We start from the raw sequence: 21181 nt of genomic DNA on the forward strand, positions 1-21181 counted from the left end.
TAGACGAAGATAACCAGGTGTTCATGATATCCATATGTTTTGTGAGATATATGTAATGAATTAATTACTGAAAGACATACATATAAGTATGTACAACTTAATGAAACATGAATATTAATTCTTCGAAAAGGTACAGGTTAACAAACAAGAAAAGTTCCACTACACTTTAACTTAAGCCACAAAAAGGGACCTTATAAAACTTACGTGGTGGTGAAGCTGTTCTTGAATACGTTGCTGTATATGTTAAAGCAGCATTGCTAATGGAATAGCTTCCTTCTTCTTTTGGTTCACTCCCATTACTACTTGCACTCGTCACTGGACAGGCTGGACGTCTGCGAGTTGACAGAGTTTGGGTTCGAGATGGTTCTGGTGCTGACCCTACATCAGGCATGGGAGCTTCACTGCCAGCCCGTACATCTTTTTTGCGCTGGATTACTGTACCTGAAGGGGAAAAAAAAATCAGTGTATTTCATATAGGATTTACACACAGGCAATGGAATAATGAATGCATGTTATTTCTGTGAAAAAAGAATGATGAAATAAAGAATTAAAACTGTGTTCAAACTGAACAACTCTGAATAGTATCTACCTACATGCTAAAAAATAGGTAAATTTCATATTACTATATACCTAAGAATACCTTATAATTTCAAAATCAACCAACAGCTACAGAAATTCAATCAAGTTTATTCTCTACTCATAAGATATAAAAGAACAGCAAATTTTGAATAATGCTTTCATACCAATACCATGATACCATATCAACCTTAAGCTTAAAAGAAGTAAAAAAAAAAAAAATGTTAAGCATAACAACAGCAGGTTCACCTGTATGTCCATGGGGTAGAAGTATCGTAGGAGACTGACGATGATCTCGAAGACCGCAACTCTCACTTATCTGGTTGAGGTCAGCAATCATCTTGTCCCAATCCGTTTTATCTTCTGGTGGGCCATAAATAACATGCCTTAAGCCTTACAAACTCTACATACTATTCACACCCCAGACAGAGGGGATGTTTCTAATGATTGAAATATAAGGGTTTAATATTTCATGAGTATTAAAATGATAAAATCGTTGCAAAGGCTGATATGATTTATGCCTTTGCAGTGATATTACCAAAGATAATACTCAGCATAGTCTCATGCATTCCCAGGACTTATTACAAAACTGGCACAGAAGCTTCATATTTTACACACTACAAAAGGTCTTAAAATCATATCAAGCAGATTGCAAAATATCAAAATAATAGAGAGAAAAATTTTCTGCAAAAGAAAAAAAGAATCTATCATATATTAAAATGACAAATCATAGCAAAATCTAGATCACAGAATCATAGAACAAAAAGAAGAAAAAAATGTTTTATATGTTTATGCATTCAACTATACCAACACAAGCACAAGCTGCACATGAATATACTACAAAGGGTTAAATAAGCATTTAAAAGCAGTAACATAAACTAATAATTGTCTTCTGTCATCTGTAACTATGTATACCAAACATCTGCAACAACAATGAACCTGAATTGCAAGAAACCCTTAACAATTTATAAATGATGAATGAAGACAATATCCAGAAGCCATACCATTGGTAACCTGCATAAATATCCATATGATCAATTTGCATACCTGACTGCCCACTGTCAATTGAGGGCGGGGGAGAAGGAGACCGCCAAGCATCTCTGACTTCTTCCTCTGTTCTTGTTGATCCCTCCACACCATCTGCATCACCTGCGTTGCTAATGCCAACTTCTTCACGGCCATCGACTCCAGCTCTTCGTCTGACAGTACTGCCACAATCTGGAAATACATTATGTGTAAAATCTTTTACAATATGCCAATTTCATACTGTGTATAAGTATATGGTATGTGATAATTTATGCAATAAAAGACTTATCTTTATCTTAACATTATTAAAAAAATCAATTCAAATATTGATATTCTCTAAATGAAGAAATCTATTTCAAATCTACCATATGAAAGAAATTGGGTTCCTTATCAAAAATGCAGATTTTTCAATAAATAAGTCTCTCCACAATATAAAAATAATACATCCACAAAGGGAGAAGATGGGAAGGAGAACACAAACACAAAATATCCTGCCTCTACTTTTGCAAGACATCCATGAAGAAGCCAGATCCCTACCTGATCTAAAGACAATATCAGATCCAGAATCCCTTTTAGATAATGCTGGAGTAGAGCCAGGAGGAGGAGGGTCCATGCCAGAACTGTCCCAGGACTCTACTGCCGAGTCCACAGAGGGAATTGCAGGACCAAAACGTCCCATCCAGTCTTCTCGTGTCAGCTCTTCACTTGGAACACCTATGCATGGTTTGGTGTTAGGAGGCAGTTAATTGACAACCTTTATGAATTATTATTATGAATAAGTCACTTTAACTTATGCGTTAAAAAATATATATAATGAGGAGTTTAATTCATTTTGATTTAGATATATGCTGGTAAGTAATTGTTAATAAGGTTCCAAAAAATGATCACAGCACAAATAAACTTTTTTTTTTCTTTATAAAGGGAGTGCATCTGCTTAGAAATAAATACCTGAATCCCTAGGCCGTGAAATCTTCAATGTGACTGTATCACCAGAATTCTGGAGCATCAATATTGCTTCACTGAGAGGCTTCCCCCGTAGAGAGGCACCATTAATTGCAAGAAGGCGATCACCTACATGGATGGCACCAGTGCGGTCAGCTAACCCACCTGTAGAAACATGTGATGGTCATAAACAAATTGATGATAAGAAATATAAACCCACCTGTAGAAACATGTGATGGTCATAAACAAATTGATGATAAGAAATATATATGCCCAGATTTTTTTTTCCAGAATATGATTATTCATAAAAGTAAAACACTCAAAGTCTGTTGGGAAAGTACTATGTGTTCTTTATTGTTTCTTTGTAATAATCAACAAGATATCAACATCTTACCAATGAAGCCAACATAATAAAGATTAGAAAAAAGTGTAGTTTTAAATACTTCCACATGCACTGGAATATTTCAACACAATAGAATGTGAGAATATCCTCAAAGAAAATGAGACTCATACCTGGAGCAAGACCCGCAATGTAAATGGGGTCAAACGGTTCTTCGCTTCCCGAGATGGTTATCCCAAGGGCGCCCCCGTGTCTGACCAGCTCTACTGTGTATACCACCAGACTACCGCTCTCCTCTGTGTAAAGTGTACAGTTTCTATTAGATCTGAACAATGTATTACTAATCTACTGATATATAAACTTGCACAGGATTACAAATATATAACTCTTTAAATTAAATATTGGTAAGACATGCATTATTTTGAACTTTCGTTGTACCCATATCAAAACACTGTGTAGTGGACTTCTGTAACTATCAAGAGATTGTCTAGTGCACTTTTATAGCAAGTATACAGCACAACACCTGAATATAGTTCATCTTTCTGAACTCGCAGAGTCACAATATCATCACAGCACTGAAGGATGGCCCTAGCATCCTCCAAGGTGAGGTGCTCTAATCGTGTAGAGTCAATGGCAAGGAGACGGTCACCAGGTTGCATAGTGCCGGACCGGTGGGCAGGGGAGCCACGCACGACTTCGCTGATCAAGAGGGGTTCACCAGATCCCCCTCGCCGTCCTGCTTTAGTTACATGATTTGAGACAATTAGTAAGTGCCGTAAATGAATATATTTCTTCACCAGAATATTTACTTTTTTATATGAGGATTGACTGTCTAGTCTATCTTCCTTTTCATACTGTTAAATATTATTGACGATATATGTAGCCAAAATGGGTGTGATTACAAACACACCATATGCAAAACAAATACAAATACTTACCAGTTAGTGTAATTCCCAAGGCCATTGTGCCTCTTTGCTAACTTCACTGCAAATGTTCCAGAGGAAGGAACAACTGAATCAGCAACATCAAACTCAACATCAAGTGTAACAGTTGGACGAGAATTGGCAACCATCTGCGTCACTTCGCTGACTCCGAGACCAGCTACGCTACGTCCATTCACGCCCATCAGGCGGTCACCTACACATATCACACTGCATCTGTAAATAGAAAGGATTTGTAATCTTCTTGTTCCTTATCTCTGCTTGTTAAGTTAAAGTTATAGGAGAAAATTAAGTATAACTTGTCTTGTATATATATATATATATATATATATATATATATTATATATATATATATATATATATATATATAATATATATATAATATATATATATAATATATCATATAAATATATATATATATATATATATATTATATATATATATATATTATATATAAGAGAGAGAGAGAGAGAGAGAGAGAGAGAGGAGAGAGGAGAGAGAGAGGAGAGAGAGAGAGAGAGAGAAGAGAGAGAGTATTATATATAATGCATAATACATATATACATACATACATACATGATATATACACACATACATTATATATATATATAATAATTTTATATATATATATATATATATAATATATATGATATATGTATATATAAGTATATATATATGTGTGTATATATATACACATATGCGTGTGTGGGGGGTGAAAATGAGAGAGAGAGAGAGAGAGAGAGAGAGAGAGAGAGAGAGAGAGAGAGAGAGAGAGAGAGAGAGAGAGAGAGAGAGAGAGAGAGAGAGAGATCCCCCATACACAAATATACATACAAAGCAATAATAAAAAAAATAAATCAAACTAATGATAAACAACGGAAAATACTAAACCAAAACACTGGAGAACAAGTTAAGAAAACACACATATAAAACCCTAAAGCAAACGAATAACACGAACAACACAGAACACTGGCATCCACTGCTTACTTGTCTGCCGGGCCACCAGGATCTATGGCTGCGATGACGGGCAGAGAAGTGTCCGGGTCTGAAGGGTGAGGTGGAGGCCGGAACACTATCCCGTAGCCTCGTCCTTCAACTACGAGGGTGACGGTCAGACACTCCTGATGACACACTCCAACTCCACCCACGCTGCCTCCGGTAGTGTGGGACGAGACGGATCCTGGGTGTGGGGATGTATATATGATTCAACGTTCAGCATTTATATAAGGTAAGGAGGAGGGGAATAAGTGTGTGAATCTAAATCTAGTAATAAAGTCGGGAGATAATATAGGAGACCAAAATTGGAGGAAGCATCATGAACAACGCATGTAAGGACTATCAATAAAGCTTCCGTTAGACAATTTGATATTCCAGTCTTAAAATTTCACACAAGTTCGGCCAGTCACCTGTTTCCGTGCGGTCATTGGGTCTGGTGCGGCGGTTGACCCTCCGTGCAGCCGCTGACCTAGGTCGCTGCGAAGCCAACGTATTGTAGCTCGACCCCCCGGACATGTAACCCCCGCTGCCGCCGCCGCTCATGTAGCCGCTACTGCTTCCTGCGATGCCGTAGAGGTGTGGGAATGCCACGCCCCCGCCTGTAATAGAATTCCTCCGTTGGGTTTCTGGATCTTTGCTCGGAATAAAAGAATGCAAAACGATGCCTCTGCTAACTTCCTTTTCTCCCCGTTTCCCAAACTTTCCCTCCCTTCCTCGCCTCCCTCCGTCCTACCATCCATCGTAACTTGATAGCGAAAGTGATGTATCTGATTACATCTTCAACAAAATGCAAGTATTTCTGAGGATGATTTAATCGCAACGCGTTAAATACATATTCTTTTTTATCCATACCCTTTTCCTTTATTTTTCACAATGAATTCTATTTTACCATTCCTTATTCTTTCCTTCCTTCCTTCCCCTTAACTTCCCTCCCTCCCTCTTTCCCTCCATTTGCCTTGCCTCCCGCCCTCCCTTCCCTTCCTCCCACCCTCAGTTATTCTTTCTTATCCATACCCTTTTCCTTCATTTTGCACAGTGAATTCTATTTTATCATTCATTAGTCTTTCCTTCCTTCCTTCCTTCCTTCCCATTTATTTCCCTCCCTCCCTACTTCCGTCCATTTGCCTTGCCTCCCGCCCTAGTTTCCTTCCTCCCACCCTCTCACCCTCCCTCCCTCCCTCCCTCCCTTCCTCCCTCCCTCCCTCCATCCTTCCATCCCTTCCTCTCACACCAAATCTCACCTCTCCTGAAGGTCATCCTCGGCTGAGAGGCCGGGGTCGGGATGATCTCGAGAGTAATGTGCGAACCCGATGCTGTCTTCAGTAACTGCGCAGCTTCAGCAACAGTAAGTTGATCTAGTCTTGTTCCATCGATGGCCGCCACTATGTCGTTCACGCAGAGAGCACCGCATCTGTTGGTATTTGAACAGACTGTATGTAACTGATGTCATATTTCGCCTGTAATTAATGTCATATTTCGCGTGTCATCATTATTATCATCAAACTCATCATCATCATCATCATCTTCATCTTCATCTTCCTCTTCCTCTTCATCTTCATCCTCATCATCATCGTCATCAATCATTCTATTTTCCAATACCATTATCATTACCATTATTAATATCATTATCATTATCATCAGTATTATCATCATTATCTGTATCGTTATTATTACTATCATGTTCATTATTACCATCATTATTATCACTGAAATAATTATTATGAATGAATTTCCATGTGCAGTTGCTGCTAATATATATATCTATTTAAATCTCAATTCACATATATTGCCGATCTCAACTGAAAGTGGAAAGTTGAAAGTATCTGTAATTTACGTGGATAATCTATAATGTTAACCAGATATACTGCATATTGATGACAAGCTGATTAAGCTGATAAGAACAGATACTAAACTTTGATCTTAGCCAAAAGGCCGAGAAGCGATATATTGATGACGTTAAGTTTAGTAAGTTTATTTACCACCCTGGCTATATGCTCAGGCGTGGGCAATCATGATTACAGTTTTACATATATCTGACATAGTACAGTAATCTGTAACTGCTGTAATTGTACATGGTAAAGTAGAAATATAAATCATACATCATACAATTTTTTTTACTTTCATATGCTTTTGCCACTGTGTTTAAATAAGTATTATTTGTTTACGGTAGTTATTGCATAGTAAATTTAGGGTATAGTACGAGTATATCTTCTAATGTATCAGATGAAATGAAATATTCACATAGCTCTTTATACCTCATGTTAGGTGGTCTGAAAGGCTGTATCACAGACATTCCGAGATACAGTGCTCAAGCGTTCACTTGTTTTCTTCGTTACACATTCTACATCTAGATTCATCTGCACTTTACTGAAACTTGATGAAGTGTACCCCTAGATTTCTGTCTACGATCAGTTGCATTCCGATCTATTTATATTAATAAGGTCACACCTGTCATTCATTATATTTTTATTTACTGTCATATACTCTATTCCTCAGTGACGCATGAATTTACCATAAAAACATGGTTTAAACTCACCGCTTACTTTTTTTTTTATCGAAGTAAGATATTCTGTGGCTGAATACCTCCGAGAAAGTTATATATATATATATATATATATATATATATATATATATATATATATATATATATATATATATATATATATATAAACAATCGTCTTCAAAAATTCTCTATTCTACTTCAATCACTCAGTCGAAAAAATATGCGAATTTACCCCCATGGCCCCCCAAAAAAGGAAATCGTTCAAAGGGGCTTAAGACATTTTTCTTTTCAAAACTAGTCTGTTAAAAAAAGAAGAAAAAAAACATTACTGAGCACATACCTCTCGGCGATGCTGGCCGTCCGAATTGTCTCTATGATGATGGCGTTGGGGTCCGGGTGTGCGTGCGTGAGGGTGATGCCCAGGGACGTACCCGGGGCACGTTCGATCTCCACGAGCAACGGCCCTCCCGACGCTCGCACGTTCTCCATCACCGACACGTCATACCTGCGGAAAAGGGGGGAGGAGGCGGTTTAAGGCAGGTATTTTTGGATGCTGCTTGTAATAGTTTTTTTTTTCTTATTTTTTGAAGTGAAGAAAATATCAATCATCTTTCACATTGAAAGTGGAAATATTTGCACTGGTATCATATGGGTCTTTCATTTATGGTAACTGTCTAGTTATGATTAGTATTATTTTATCATCATCATTATTATCATCATTATCATTATCATTATTAAAATCATCATCATCATCATCATCATCATCCTTATAATAACAATCATTATTATTATCAACTATCATTATCACTATTGTCATCATTATCACCATGATCATTACCATTTATGATAACTTTAATTTCTCATCATAATGAAACAGAAACAGCTAAACAAGCACGTTTTTCTACATTAATCCCAAAGGCAACTTACTCGACGGTGAGCGTGGCAGAGCGCTCGATCCGGCGGAGTGTTTCCTGGGCTTCGGTGAGGGAACAGCGCGTGAGGTCTCGGCCGTCCACCGTCACCAGGCGGTCTCCGGCTTTGATCGTGCCCTCCCTGCATGGAAGGGAACACAGAATGTTGGGATAGATGGATAAAAAAAAACAGAATTAATAGGATTATGCTCTGTATAACACAAATGCCCAAAGAACCAACAGCAAAACGGGTAATCTCAGAAACAAACAAAAAAAACGCAGATGAATAACCAGCGCAAACTAAGCAATGAGTGAATAAAATTAGAAAATAGGTAACTGTTTAAGAAGTGACCCCCCACCCCCGAGACTAAGTCCCCTATTACTCCAGTTAATAACCTTAAGGACACACCTGGGAATCCACAAACTTCGCTGTATGTTGAAATTCCCGTATTAGAAATAGAGTGATACATTAAAAGTATAGTGCTGTTTAAAGAGAGTTACAGTGGCTGATCGTGACTTTACGACCTACATGCGCAAAGACAAAGGTTCATACAGGGTTATCGCACAGGTAAGTTGTCCATTATGTATACTTATTCCAGAAAATGCTCTACATAACACAAATAGCCGACAAACCTATTTCGGAACAGAAAATCTTGAAAAAACAAACAATCCTGCGAACTCACCTGTCAGCGGGTCCCCCTGGCCTGACGTGGGTGATGACGAGCGGGCGGGTCTTCGTGGCATCGTGGGACGAACCGCCTCGAACCGTGAACCCGAAGCTTCCTTCCTCCTTCTCTAACACTACGTCCACCGTTCGCCCCACCACGCACCCGCTCCCTTGCACCGCTGTGGGGGACAGAGGAGAGAGGACGGTTGAAATAGAATTATCGGTGTCTTGAGAGAGAGAGAGAGAGAGAGAGAGAGAGAGAGAGAGAGAGAGAGAAGAGAGAGAGAGAGAGAGAGAGAGAGAGAGAGAGAGAGAGAGACAGAGAGAGAGAGAACAAGCGAGCGAGCGAGCGAACAAGCGAGAGAGATCTAGGGCATGAATACAGTAGAAGGACCCGTTATATCCAGCGTTCCCAGTGCTAATTATGAACAGTAGAGAGAAGGGGGAGAGGAGGTGAAGAGAGGCAACCGTTTCACTCATTAAGGTCCAGCTGGCAAGGTACTAATGGTCTGACACAACGTTGGGGGAAGCCGCATGTTGGCACCGCATGCGGAACACATATTCAGCAGCTTAAAATTCTGCAAACAAAGCCACCAGGTGAAGTGTTTAACGTGTAGTGTGTCATGTCTACAGCATAAAAGAAATTGTCACAAAATGCCACAAGGACAGTGTCATCAAGGTTGGTTCATCACAATGCCGATTCTTCCAACGTAGCCTACACTTTTTACCATTGTCCTGTGATAACTGTCGGTTATGTAACACGCGTGGCCATATTAGTGTGACTTGAAAATGGCTGTGACCAAAAACTGTGGTGGTTGAAGGGAAACTGTGTAGTTGATGAAGAGATTCTGTGTAGTGAAGAGGAACTGTATAGTACATGACGAAGAGTTTGGGCAGGTGAAGAGAAACTATTAGTAGATGAAAAGGGACTAACGTGTGCTTAAAATATCTGTAAGGTGGATGAGGTAGGTGAAGAACTGTCTGGTAGACGGAGAGGATCGGTATGGTAACCGGAGAGGAACTCTCAGGTAGACGAAAAAAAATGTATGGTAGATGAAGATGCAAGAGAGATAGAGAGAAAACTGCATATTAAATAGAAAACGACTGTCTAGTAGATGAACAGGAACTGCATATTGGTTGATAAAGAAGAGCGATGAGGAGGAACTGTGTGGGAAACAATTGTGTACTTATAGTACGAACTTACGTTTTGGTCTTACTATGCACAGGGCAGATAGTAAATACGAAAAATTTGCATAAGACAGTAAACATATGCAGCTGTCAAAGTTTACAAGATATATGGGAAAATAAAGTGAAACGTAAATGTACAGTGCAGTAAGTTTTAAAATTTCCTGATAAAGAATAGATGGAATTATGTTGTGCAAGTAATCTGAATTAAACTTTATCTAAAGAAGCAGTGCGCATTCATTGAAGTATATAAACATGTATAATAATAGAAACTCAAACATACAAAACTTTACACGTAAAATTAAAAAAAATATAACCCCACTTCTGCGCGCGGACAGCAGATAACCATAAAACCAAACCAAACCTATATACATATGCATAAATATACTTACATCCTTATTTACTCAGGTACGCGCAGTCACAGTCTTCAGCATAAACACGCACATCTAAACAAGTCAAAACAAGCCTACGGAATCGCATAAAAACAAATAATATCCCTTCTTGCCTGCTCGCATCGTGAACCAAATAAATCCACGAATGCCAGCAGACATAGCACGGTGCCAAGTAGGGAATTTTAACTGCTTTTACGACTCTCAGGGATCGGATGGACAGGTACATGATGCTGGCGCCCACTCACCTCCTTCTTGAACTCCATCTCCCGCCTAACATAAATGATAAACTAATTCTATCCCTCGCCCAACATAAAGAGTCAATTAACTTCGTCTCTCCACCAACATAGAGGATAGATTTACTTCATCTTCCCATCAGCATAGTGGCGTAAACTCACCTAACTACCAAAATAGAGGGTAAATTAGCTTCATCTCTCCATCAGTATAGAAGGATAAATTCCCGCCATCTCCCTACCAGCAATGGGGGAAGCCAACTCCCTTCATCTCCTAACCAACAGAGAAGGAAAATTTCACTTCCATCTCCCGCCCAACATAGAGGAACGAACTCAAACTCTATCCACCCAACATAAAAGCGTAAACTCACACTATCGGCGGTGATTTATTCCCCTACACCTGTTTGTCAGCGCCGTCTCCTCGTATGTTTTGCGAGGAAGATTGTATATATGTGGAAGGCTACGGGTCCCTCTCGGTGTGTGGGTATGATTAGTGGCGCTGAGAGCTGTTTCTTATAGTATGTTGTGGTACTTAATGGTTAAGTGTGGTTGATGGTGTTTCTTACTCTCAGAGAATGAGAGAGAGAGAGGGAGCGAGAGGGAGCGAGATAGGGAGGGAGGAAGGGAGGGAGGGAGGGAGAGAGGGAGGGAAGGAGGGAGGGATGGAGGGAGAGAGATAGGGAGGGAGGGAGGTAGGAGAGAGAGAGAGAGAGAGAGAGAGAGAGAGAGAGAGAGAGAGAGAGAGAGAGAGAGAGAGAGAGAGAGAGAGAGAGAGAGAGAGGGAGAGAGAGGAGAGAGAGGAAGAGAGAGAGAGAGAAGAGAGAGAGAGAGAGAGAGAAGAGAGAGAGAGAGAGAGAGAGAGAGAGAGAGAGAGAGAGAGAGAGAGAGAGAGAGAGAGAGAGAAGAGAGAGAGAGAGACAGACAGAGAGAGAGAGAGAGAGAGAGAGAGAGAGAGAGAGACAGAGAGACAGACAGACTGAGAGAGAATATACAAAAATAATTATTGACTAACATATTGTCAAAGTATGGCTAAAACAGCCAACACAAAGAGGAAAAACGAAGAGTTAATACAGAAAATGATGTATTTTCGACTTCGTAATTAGAAATTCTCCAATCACACAGCCATGACTTCGTTTCATTACTCATTTATGGTAACTTATATCTTCATTAACTCAAGGCCTATGTGACAAGAGGTTACATTAAAAAAAACGACTTGGAGAATATGACAGGAGGCCAACTGTATTAGATTTTTTTTTATGACTTGTCAAGAGTGTCATTTGTCGATCATCGATCTGAAATAATAAGCAATGATGGCGATCCGTTGTCAACAAAATATAAATGAACTTATAAATCATTAAATAAGATATGAATAAAAACAGATTTTTCGTTTCATTCCCAATGTTTCTTTGCGTTTGCTATCTCGGCTTCTATTTCAATTACCTTAGATCTATATGAAATGAAAATGGGATACGTCCTATTTTAATTCCTAAATCATAAAGCTTATAAGACAGAACTTAAAATACTTTTCGCCATTAAATACAACTCGATTTTAGAATGCAGTGTTATGATTACGACTTCCTTACAGTTGTATGAATATTTCTGCTTTAGTGCTTCGTAATATTCCTGACAAAGAAATAGAGAAAGAGGAAGAGAATTTGATAGAAATCGAGGAACAGAAAAAATAGAAATAAAAGAGGTGTAAAGGGGAGTATATATAAGCCCCATATGAATAAATAAATAACTACGAATATATATAAAAAGGAATAAGACGCATTAAATGTAAAAAATAAATAAATAAATAAACGAATTAAATGTAACTGTATTAAATAAATAAACAAAACAAAAACAAAAAAAAACAGAAAGGAAAAAAAAACGAAATGGCAGTGGCTCCAAGATCACCCTTGTCGCATTCCCCAAACCACGAAATTTTAGTATTGCATTGCAATCCTTGAAATGCTTCCGATCAAATAAAGATCAAGACGCGAATGTTGGAAAAGAAATGAGAGAGAGAGAGAGAGAGAGAGAGAGAGCGAGAGAGAGAGAGAGAGAGAGAGAGAGAGAGAGAGAGAGAGAGAGAGAGAGAGAGAGAGAGAGAGAGAGAGAGAGAAGACAGAGAGAGAGAGAGAGAGAGAGAGAGAGAGAGAGAATGAGAGAGAGAATGAGAGAGAGAGAATGAGAGGAGAGAAAGAGAGAGAAAGGAGAGAAGAGAAGGATAAGAGGAAGGGAGAAGAGAGAGAATGAGAGAGAGAGAGAAAGAGAGAACCGAAGAGAGAGAACACGACAGAACAGAAACCAGAGAGACATGAAAAGGAAAAGGAGAGTCAAGAGGAGAGAGTAAACGAAACTCGGAAGGGGGCACTTAACACCATTGGATACGATCAGTCCTTTTTTGGTTTATGCTGAGACTTTCGTTCGTGGCATCAAAGATGGCGAACTTTGAGATAGCGAGGCTGCTCAGACATAATGGATCGTACATTAACACCAAGACTCTGCCCACGTCACCGAAAACGACGCTGAGAGTCTTTTACGTTGGGAATAACGATCGAGGCGAGCAGAAGACGTCGTAGATTTTGCGTTGAAGTTATATAAATTTCGAAAATAGGGCTCTACCTGTCATTGGAATTCCTCTTGATATCATGCGCTGGCAGTCATGCGAAGAAAGAAGGACGTCATACAGAGCTACGAAAAAGGAAGAAAACTAAAATGTAACGTTAATTGTGAACTGAGTGTTTGATGTGCCATGGCATTCCTCGGGCACAATGTCAGTCATAATTATTTTAAGTTTGTCTGATGTCTTTTTTCTTGCTCTCCTCTTTCTCCTTTTTCTCTCTCCTTCCTCTCTTCTCCTCTCTCCCCTCTCTCTTCTAATCCCCCTCCCTCTTCTCTCTTTCTCTCTCTCTCTCTCTCATTCTCTTCCTTCTTTTCTCTCCCTCCTCTCGGGCGTCTCTCCCCTCCCTCTCTCCCCCCTTTTCTCTCCCCCTTCTCCCTCTCTCCCCTCCCCTTTCCCCCCCCCCCCCCCCCCCCTTCTCTCTTTCCTCTCTCTCTCCTCTACCTCTTCTCTTCTCTCTCTTTCTCTCTCCTCTCTTTCTCTCTCTCCTCTCTCCTCCTCTTTCTTCTCTTTCCTCTCTCTCTCTCTCTTTCTCTCTCTTCTCTCCTCTTTCTCTCTCTCCTTTCTCTGTCTCCTCTCGTCTCTCTTTCTCTCTCTCTCTCTTCTCTCTCCTCTTCTTCTCTCTCTCTCTCCTCTCTCTCTCTCTTTCCTCTCTCTCTCCTCACTCTTTCTCCTCTCTCTCTCTCTTTCCTTTTCTCTCCTCTCTCTCTCTCTCTCTCTCTCTCTTTCTCTCTCTCTCTTCTCTCTCTCTCTCCTTTCTCTCTCTCTCTTTTTCTCTTCAAGGAAGCAATAAAGGTGACATGTACAAGATATCCCTTTCAAATCTGTAAAGAGACGGCAGTTATCTAATTCTTCATCAGTATTACGTAATTTTTGTGGAATTATATATATATATATACATATATATATATATATATATATATATATATATATATATATATATATATATATATATATATATATATATATATATATATATATATATATATATTTCTAATGAAAGAATGGTAGCATGTTGTACAAAACAAGGCGCCACTTACGTAAATAAGATTAGTTTAAAATTGCGGCGGCGCCTTAAATGGAGTGTTGTTGGCATGCAAATATACTAACATGATTGCGCTCGTTTTCTTGCTTGGGATTTCCTGCGGTACCAGGCCGCCCTCGAGTCGTGTCCGCGGCTCTCCGACCCCGCCCGCGACGACTCGGTTCGACTGTCAGATTTACTGCGCCCTCGCAATACCGGGGAACCTAAGGGCGTGGTGACCCTGGGCGTAGGGGGTGTGCCGCCCCTGAAGGGACTGTGAGAGCGGGGCGAGGGCGGAGAGCACGCCCGCTTGGCTGACAGGAGCCTCGCCACGGAGGGGGACGGGGGCTGGTAGGGGCGCGGGGATGTTTGGCGACTCATGGAGGAAGATACGGGCGGGGCCAGGTTGAAGTAGCGGATGGGTGGGGGCGGCGGGGGCGGCTTGACGGGCGGAGGTGGGGGCGGGACGTAGCTGACGGGGGCGTTGGGTCGTAGCGGGTCCGGGAAGAAGTAGTGGTCGTATTGGACGTCCATGGCCCAGAGCGAGTAGCGGCGGGGCGGCGGGCTGGGCGGTGCCTTCATGGGGCCCTGGGGCTTGGCGCTGGCCAGGGGGCCGCCCTGAGTGGCCGCGCCGCTTACGAGCTGGCCACCTTTGCGGCCGTTCACGGGGCCCGACCACGGCGACACGCTGCGCTTGAAGGAAGACACGCTGGAGTTGCTATTTTTACGCCGGTACTCCGTCCGGCAGTCGGAGCTGTAGTCGGAGCAGTAGCCGCTCACGAGGTCGACGTCCAGGTCGGTGGAATGGTCGAAGGGGCGGAAGGCGGAGCGCTTGACCGGCTCCTTCTCCTTCTTGTCGCCGGAGAGGAAGTTGGTGAGGCCCTCCGTCAGGGACAGGAAGCGCTTGCGCAGCCCTTTGCGGCGCGGGCGGCCGTGGGTGGCGCTCCGCCCATCGCCTGAGGGGGGCACTATGTGACGGGCGCCGTTCAGGAGGTCCAAATTGTCCGTCCCGCTCCCGTGGTCACGCCCGCGGCCCCACAAGGACCCGGACGACCCGCGCCAGTCCAGCCGCCGCCCGCCGGACATCCTGAAGCTCTTCCCACGCCCACTGAACACCCGCAAGAAGCACTCAAGTGCGCGTGTTTCATCTAAACACACTAACTGAACTGCATTGTCTATTCATTGCTTTCATTCAGGTTACCAAATGACAGATGAGGATGTACAAAGTGACAATAAAACCTAGTTTACATCAGTCCACTTCTGTTGTAGCTGCACTAAACTGCATCACTTCATATTTATTCAGCTACCAGTTTATCTTGTACTGAACTACAAACATTGCTCACTCATTCTTCTGTATTCCCTGATTAAAAACAAAACCACACATAAAATACGATGCTACACATTTATGGATGACCAAGAATAATTCACTAAGGGTTTGTATAGTGCCAGACCGCTCTCATAAATCCCTAGACTGTTCAAAAGAATAACAAGCTTTTCATCAAAGTTACATGTGTCTCGAATCACGAGTATCATTGTTCTCTAATTTGAGACACCTGGCTGTGCCTGAGACAGCTTGGACAACGAATGAACAGTTGTCGTCTTGGCGTCCTTAGAGCGGCAAGTGTTGGTATTTGGAGTGGATGCCTTGCCAACACAGCCGTCCCCGTCACTGCCTGCCATCGGGTACTCCCAACATTCTCGTGGCACTACACACTAACTGTAACATGATTACTCTTACCATTAAAGACTCCTCTATTATGTTCCGAATGAAAATAACAAAAGCGTAAGTTAATTTCGCACTCGCATTTGACACGCGCGTTTATCTTCCGCCTCCGCGCGCGCTGGACCCCACGTGCTGATCGTGGTTCGGACGTCCTGGGGGATTAAAGTAAAGCCTGCCGTCCCTACACAAGGTAAACACGGCCAGATTCGATTACGGTTCCCCTTTTGTTTTAAAACAAATACCTCTTTGATGTCAGCAACAACAGCGTTGGAAGACGTTCTATAGGAATTCTCGAAAGTTTGAGTACTTTGTTCCGACACGCCGAAGGTCGCATCCATCAGCTTGTCAGTCTATCATCGCGAAGTCATTAGTTCGACGTCGGTTCTGTGACACAGACTTTCAGATCAATAAGTTACAAGTAACGTTTTTTCGGTTTAAAAGGGAGTCGCTGAAAAACTACAGCAGCGCACTGAGAATTGGCACCATACACCAGGGAGATACAGGTGAAACAAGAAAAAAAAAATCGTCTCCAGAGTCCAGAACTGATCACAATTCTCCGGTTGTCTCTTAAGTCGGCCATCGAAGAAGTCGATCTGAACAGCTAGGGGCTTCGCGGCATAACTCGAGTTTTTACACTAAATCGTTTTAGTGGCCGTGACTGAGGGAAGCCAAAACTCAAACGACAAAAATGGCGGATGTCTGAAAAGAGTGGGAGACAGACCGATGATGAGTGAGTATGAGAGCAAGAGGAGGAATGGAGGATGTAGGAGGGTGTGGAGAGGAGAGCAAAGAAAAGGGAAAGAGAAACGGAAAGGGAAAAAAGAGAGGGAAAGCGGAAAAGGAGAATGAACGGGGGCGAAAGATAATTCGTTAAAACTTATCGAGCGTAACTAATGAAAAAGAATTGTCGAAGTTATAAACAGAGTGATGAATAAGAAACGAGCAATTACTGAAACAGTTAACCCCCCCAAAAAAAAAAATCAAATGAATGCAATATTTAATAAGAAACAGCGAAGGAAAATGAACTTCGTTATAAAGGATAAAGCGATTAATCAATTATAACAGGATGTTCAGAGACTTGTGAGGAATCTGAGAGTGACAGAACAAAGAAAACATATACAGAAGGCCATTGAATAATTTCCCTCAAAATTACTCAGAATACCTATAACCAATTTCCATTGAGGGTATTCAACTGTAGCTAACGAGTAATTTTCATATCCAACCGTACCAATGAGTAATTTTTGTCAAAATTACCCAACTCAGCCAATGAATAATTTCCATTAAAATTACTTAGCTATATCATTGAGTAATTTTCCTTAAAATGACTTTAAAACCAGTGAGTAATAATCATTAAAAGTACCGGTTCTGCCACCGAGTAATTTTCATTAGTCACGAGCTCCTACATTCTTAGAAATACAAACAGAAAACGGAAAATGGTACATGAAAGAAAACGGAATGTAAACAAGAAACGGAAGGACAAAGAACGTTAAGATGAAACGGGGAAAACGCTAAAAGGTAAAATTGAAGCCGCAAATTCCGAGGAAAATGGAGTAGAAAATATACTGAAAATAGAATATACTATATGATTTAGGAAAAAAAAAGAAACTAGGAAAATATCATGTTAGAAAATGGTGCATAGGCAAAAGGATATGTGAACTTATATATGAACAAATCCTCAAAGAAATATAGAGAGAACATAAATTAACAAGTAATATAAACAAGCGAAGAGATGAGTCAACAGATGAATAAATACACGGGTCATCACACGAATAAACCAATAAAAAACAAAAACATATGCAAATTAACCAAAATAAGAAACCAAAAAAAAAACGAACCCGAAATGAAACACCAACAAATAACGAATGTGTTATTGGACGGGCCGAGGGGACGCGCCGAGGGGAGATAAGAACCTGTCAGCCTGAGGTTAAGGGGAGGGAAGTGAGGGCAGTAAAAGTTAGTTATGGAGACGAACCGGTGCAAACATTGTTAAAGAATGATCTATGTGCATGGCGAGTAAAAGGGTTGTGTGTTGGCTCCGTGCTGGGGGAGGAGGGGAGGGGGAGGGATAGGTTGGAGGGACGGTGGGAGGATGGAGACAGGGACGGAAGGGAAGGAGGAGGAGGAGGCAGGTTGGAGGGGAGGGGGAGGAGGCAGGTTGGAGGGGAGGGGGAGGAGGCAGGTTGGAGGGGAGGAGGAGGAGGCAGGTTGGAGGGGAGGAGAAGGGAGGAGAGAACAGGCCGCGACTCAGGACGGTAAACAATGTTGTTTATAGGTCGATTCGCGGGGGAAATTCTTCTAGACAGTAAGGGTGGAGGGAGAGACTCATGGGCGAGGTGAGTAAGGTAACAGGCAAGGTGAGCAAGGCCAGAGCAGAAACACATTACTCACCATGAGGAGGAAAGGGAAGGAAGGGGAGAGAAAAGGGGGGGGAGGAGAGGTAAAGGAGAGGGGAGGGGAGAGAAAGGTGGGGGGGAGGGAGAAGAGGAATGGGGGGAGGGAGAGAACTAGCTTGCTCGGGGATCTAAAGACAACACTTCGAGGCATGAAAAAAATGAGGGTCAAACAGGCCTTCAAGACGAACAAACAGGAGGCTTAAGGAAGCGACTAAAAAAGAAGAATGAGTTTAAATAAGTGTTATTTATATACCATTATATTGTTGATGAGATGGAGATGAAAGCGATAAAGGAACATTAACTGGATTTTGAAGTTAATAGTCTCTACACTTCACAGACATTCCCCTTCGTTTTTCAGTCCAATTTGGAAGGAAGCCTGCACGTAAATGTCCTGTAAAACAATAGTTACGTTATTGCTGGAGGTAACCTAAGGACTACACCTCGTAAAAGATTACATTTAATACAGGCATAAGAAGAACCAACCAGGAGCGCCCGAACCCGCTAGCTGTACATGAGAGTCTCAGTCGTTTCATGGCGATAAACAACATCACTTCGCGCGTAATTGCCGCGAAGGATTCTACTACTTCTTCACCAAACGCTGCTTAAAACGTTCCTGTCGAGCTGCTTCAAGGAACAGATTAACTTATTGAACCATGAACCTGAACAACAGTCAGTGGCCACAGATTATTCTACTACTTCACTAATCGCTGCTTAAAAGGTTCTTGTCGAGCTGTTTCAAGAAACCGATTGAACAATGAACAGGAAAAACAGCCCGTGGCCACAGCTGATTCACTGTCTAGTACAAACACGCGCGTGCATCTGCTAAGGCGATAAAAAAGGAGGTAAAAAGAGCTACCTGAGACTACTTTACTCACTGAACTATAGGGATTTTTTTAAACGTAAGTACTTTCCTTAACATATTCCCCAGCTTTTGGAATTGTTACTTTAGACTTTATGCTTTATCTATTCTCTATCTATTATCTATCCACTTTATCTCTCCCTATTTTAGATATATTTACACACGCACTGGTAAGGCCAACAGACCAACCATAGAAAATAGCAAGTGAGTTTTTTCCCCTCCACAAGTGCACCATCAGTCGACGCCGCGGGACTGTACAGAAGACACAGGTAATCCCCCCAAGACTTCCCAGAGGACTCAAGATTTGCATCACAAAGGACTCTGGCTCTTTTAAGAACCGTTTCTCCCGTCGTGAATATGGAAGTAAGGACGTATTGAATGTCATGAGGTGCAAAGACTGAGGGAAATAGGGTTTTGTGGTCTTTATTACATGTTTCGAGGCTTTCATGTCTGGACTATGAAAACAAGGGACACTGGCTAAAAAAAAAAGAATAAAGCGAGGAAAAGAAAGAAAGACTGGTACAACTGGCAGTCTGTCTTCTGTGATCTCTCCATCTTAGACGAGGAAATCACCTTAGAAAAACTTTTAAAAAGTTACCAGAAGACCCACAGCATATTTATTCTGGCAGGTGAACGAAAAGCAATATATATTCAGATAATATAAAGAAAGAAAAAAATAATAATATTCAGAAAAAAAATCTGTAAAGTAAAACAATATATTTTTTTTCCATTTTTCTGGTGAAATGCACTTTTGATCACATCGGTTCTTCTTATTCACCGAAGATCTAATACACGATACCGTTGAAATAATATATAATTTAATGCTATACTAAATGCATAACACTTTTTTCTCACTATCATCAACTTTTTTTTCTTCTAATCACTAATCACTAAACGACACAATGTCACGGAGATGCGCACGGAGGTCGCAGCGAGCACACACTGGCTGGGTCGCTGCGTCCAGTGTGCGCGCCCACGAGTGACAGCGGTAACGCGGCGGGCGTGTGGGCTGGTACAGGTGCTCCTCCGTCCTCAGTATCTACTCGCACCACCGATGACCCCGGCACTGAATGGCTGGCACTCCCGGGCGGCACCGACGGCCCGCTGGCACCCGCAGTAGCGACTCAACACGCAGCCACGATGTTGTCGCTAACGGGGTCGTGGTTCCCTGGCGCTCCGGAAGGCCTAGCCGCCATGTGAAGCACCAGGAATGGGGAAGGAGAGGACTACGCCTAAGCTCGCTACTCTCCCCACACGCCTACGCCCACGCTTATGATAGGTTTACTATTCCCGAGGAAATATGCCCGCGGGCGGCCTGGTGGCACCACGTGGCCGGGCGCCAGACCAGGAATAGTGCGGTTGGTGACGGAACCTCGCCAGCCCCGCGACACCGCTGCGGCCTACTCTGCCCCCGCCGCCCGCGCCCTGGCCACTGCGCCCGCGTTGTAGCCACGACGCCCATGAGCTGACCATATCGTTTTTAATGCTCTGTCTTTGGATTCTGATGGCTGTACAGTAATCTGACTACTCCAACTACAGTGATGGCTGACATATACTACAAACACTCAACGTCGTCATCGGCAAGGCACTGACCAATACAAGCACTTTCCATCGTAAAAAAGTTCACGAACATGGAATATAAACAACGTTTTAAAAGCTCATCAGGCAAATCATACATAAGAGTGCGTTGGTATCCAACGCATATAATGAAATGTCAAAACAAGTAAACAAGGATTAAGAAAAAAAAAATGTTTACGGATATAACACATAACACGAGAACGATTACATTCAAGCAACAAATTCTTATCGCGACCGCAGTGTTACTAGGTCATGCACAAGCACAAAACAAAAACACCCAGTTCCGT

General features: G+C 41.9%; 1 protein-coding gene and 1 pseudogene across 1 annotated transcript in view; both read right to left on the minus strand.

Moving 5' to 3' along the window:
- LOC119574577 (glutamate receptor-interacting protein 2-like) overlaps positions 1–20378 on the minus strand; it is a 22258-nt gene extending 1880 nt beyond the window's left edge. Inside the window, 17 exon segments of the mRNA XM_037921867.1 lie at positions 205–441; positions 826–939; positions 1624–1794; positions 2140–2316; positions 2551–2709; positions 3058–3180; positions 3408–3620; positions 3823–3848; positions 3850–4041; positions 4813–5005; positions 5232–5420; positions 6063–6232; positions 7665–7829; positions 8252–8377; positions 8919–9081; positions 14428–15701; positions 20172–20378. Coding sequence (XP_037777795.1) covers positions 205–441; positions 826–939; positions 1624–1794; positions 2140–2316; positions 2551–2709; positions 3058–3180; positions 3408–3620; positions 3823–3848; positions 3850–4041; positions 4813–5005; positions 5232–5420; positions 6063–6232; positions 7665–7829; positions 8252–8377; positions 8919–9081; positions 14428–15427 — 3418 coding nt within the window. The 5' untranslated portion in view covers positions 15428–15701; positions 20172–20378.
- Positions 6601–6765, minus strand: LOC119574736 (annotated as a pseudogene).
- Positions 20379–21181: the final 803 nt, after the last annotated feature.

Source organism: Penaeus monodon, chromosome 6 (assembly GCF_015228065.2).
Source record: "Penaeus monodon isolate SGIC_2016 chromosome 6, NSTDA_Pmon_1, whole genome shotgun sequence".
Lineage (NCBI taxonomy): Eukaryota > Metazoa > Arthropoda > Malacostraca > Decapoda > Penaeidae > Penaeus > Penaeus monodon.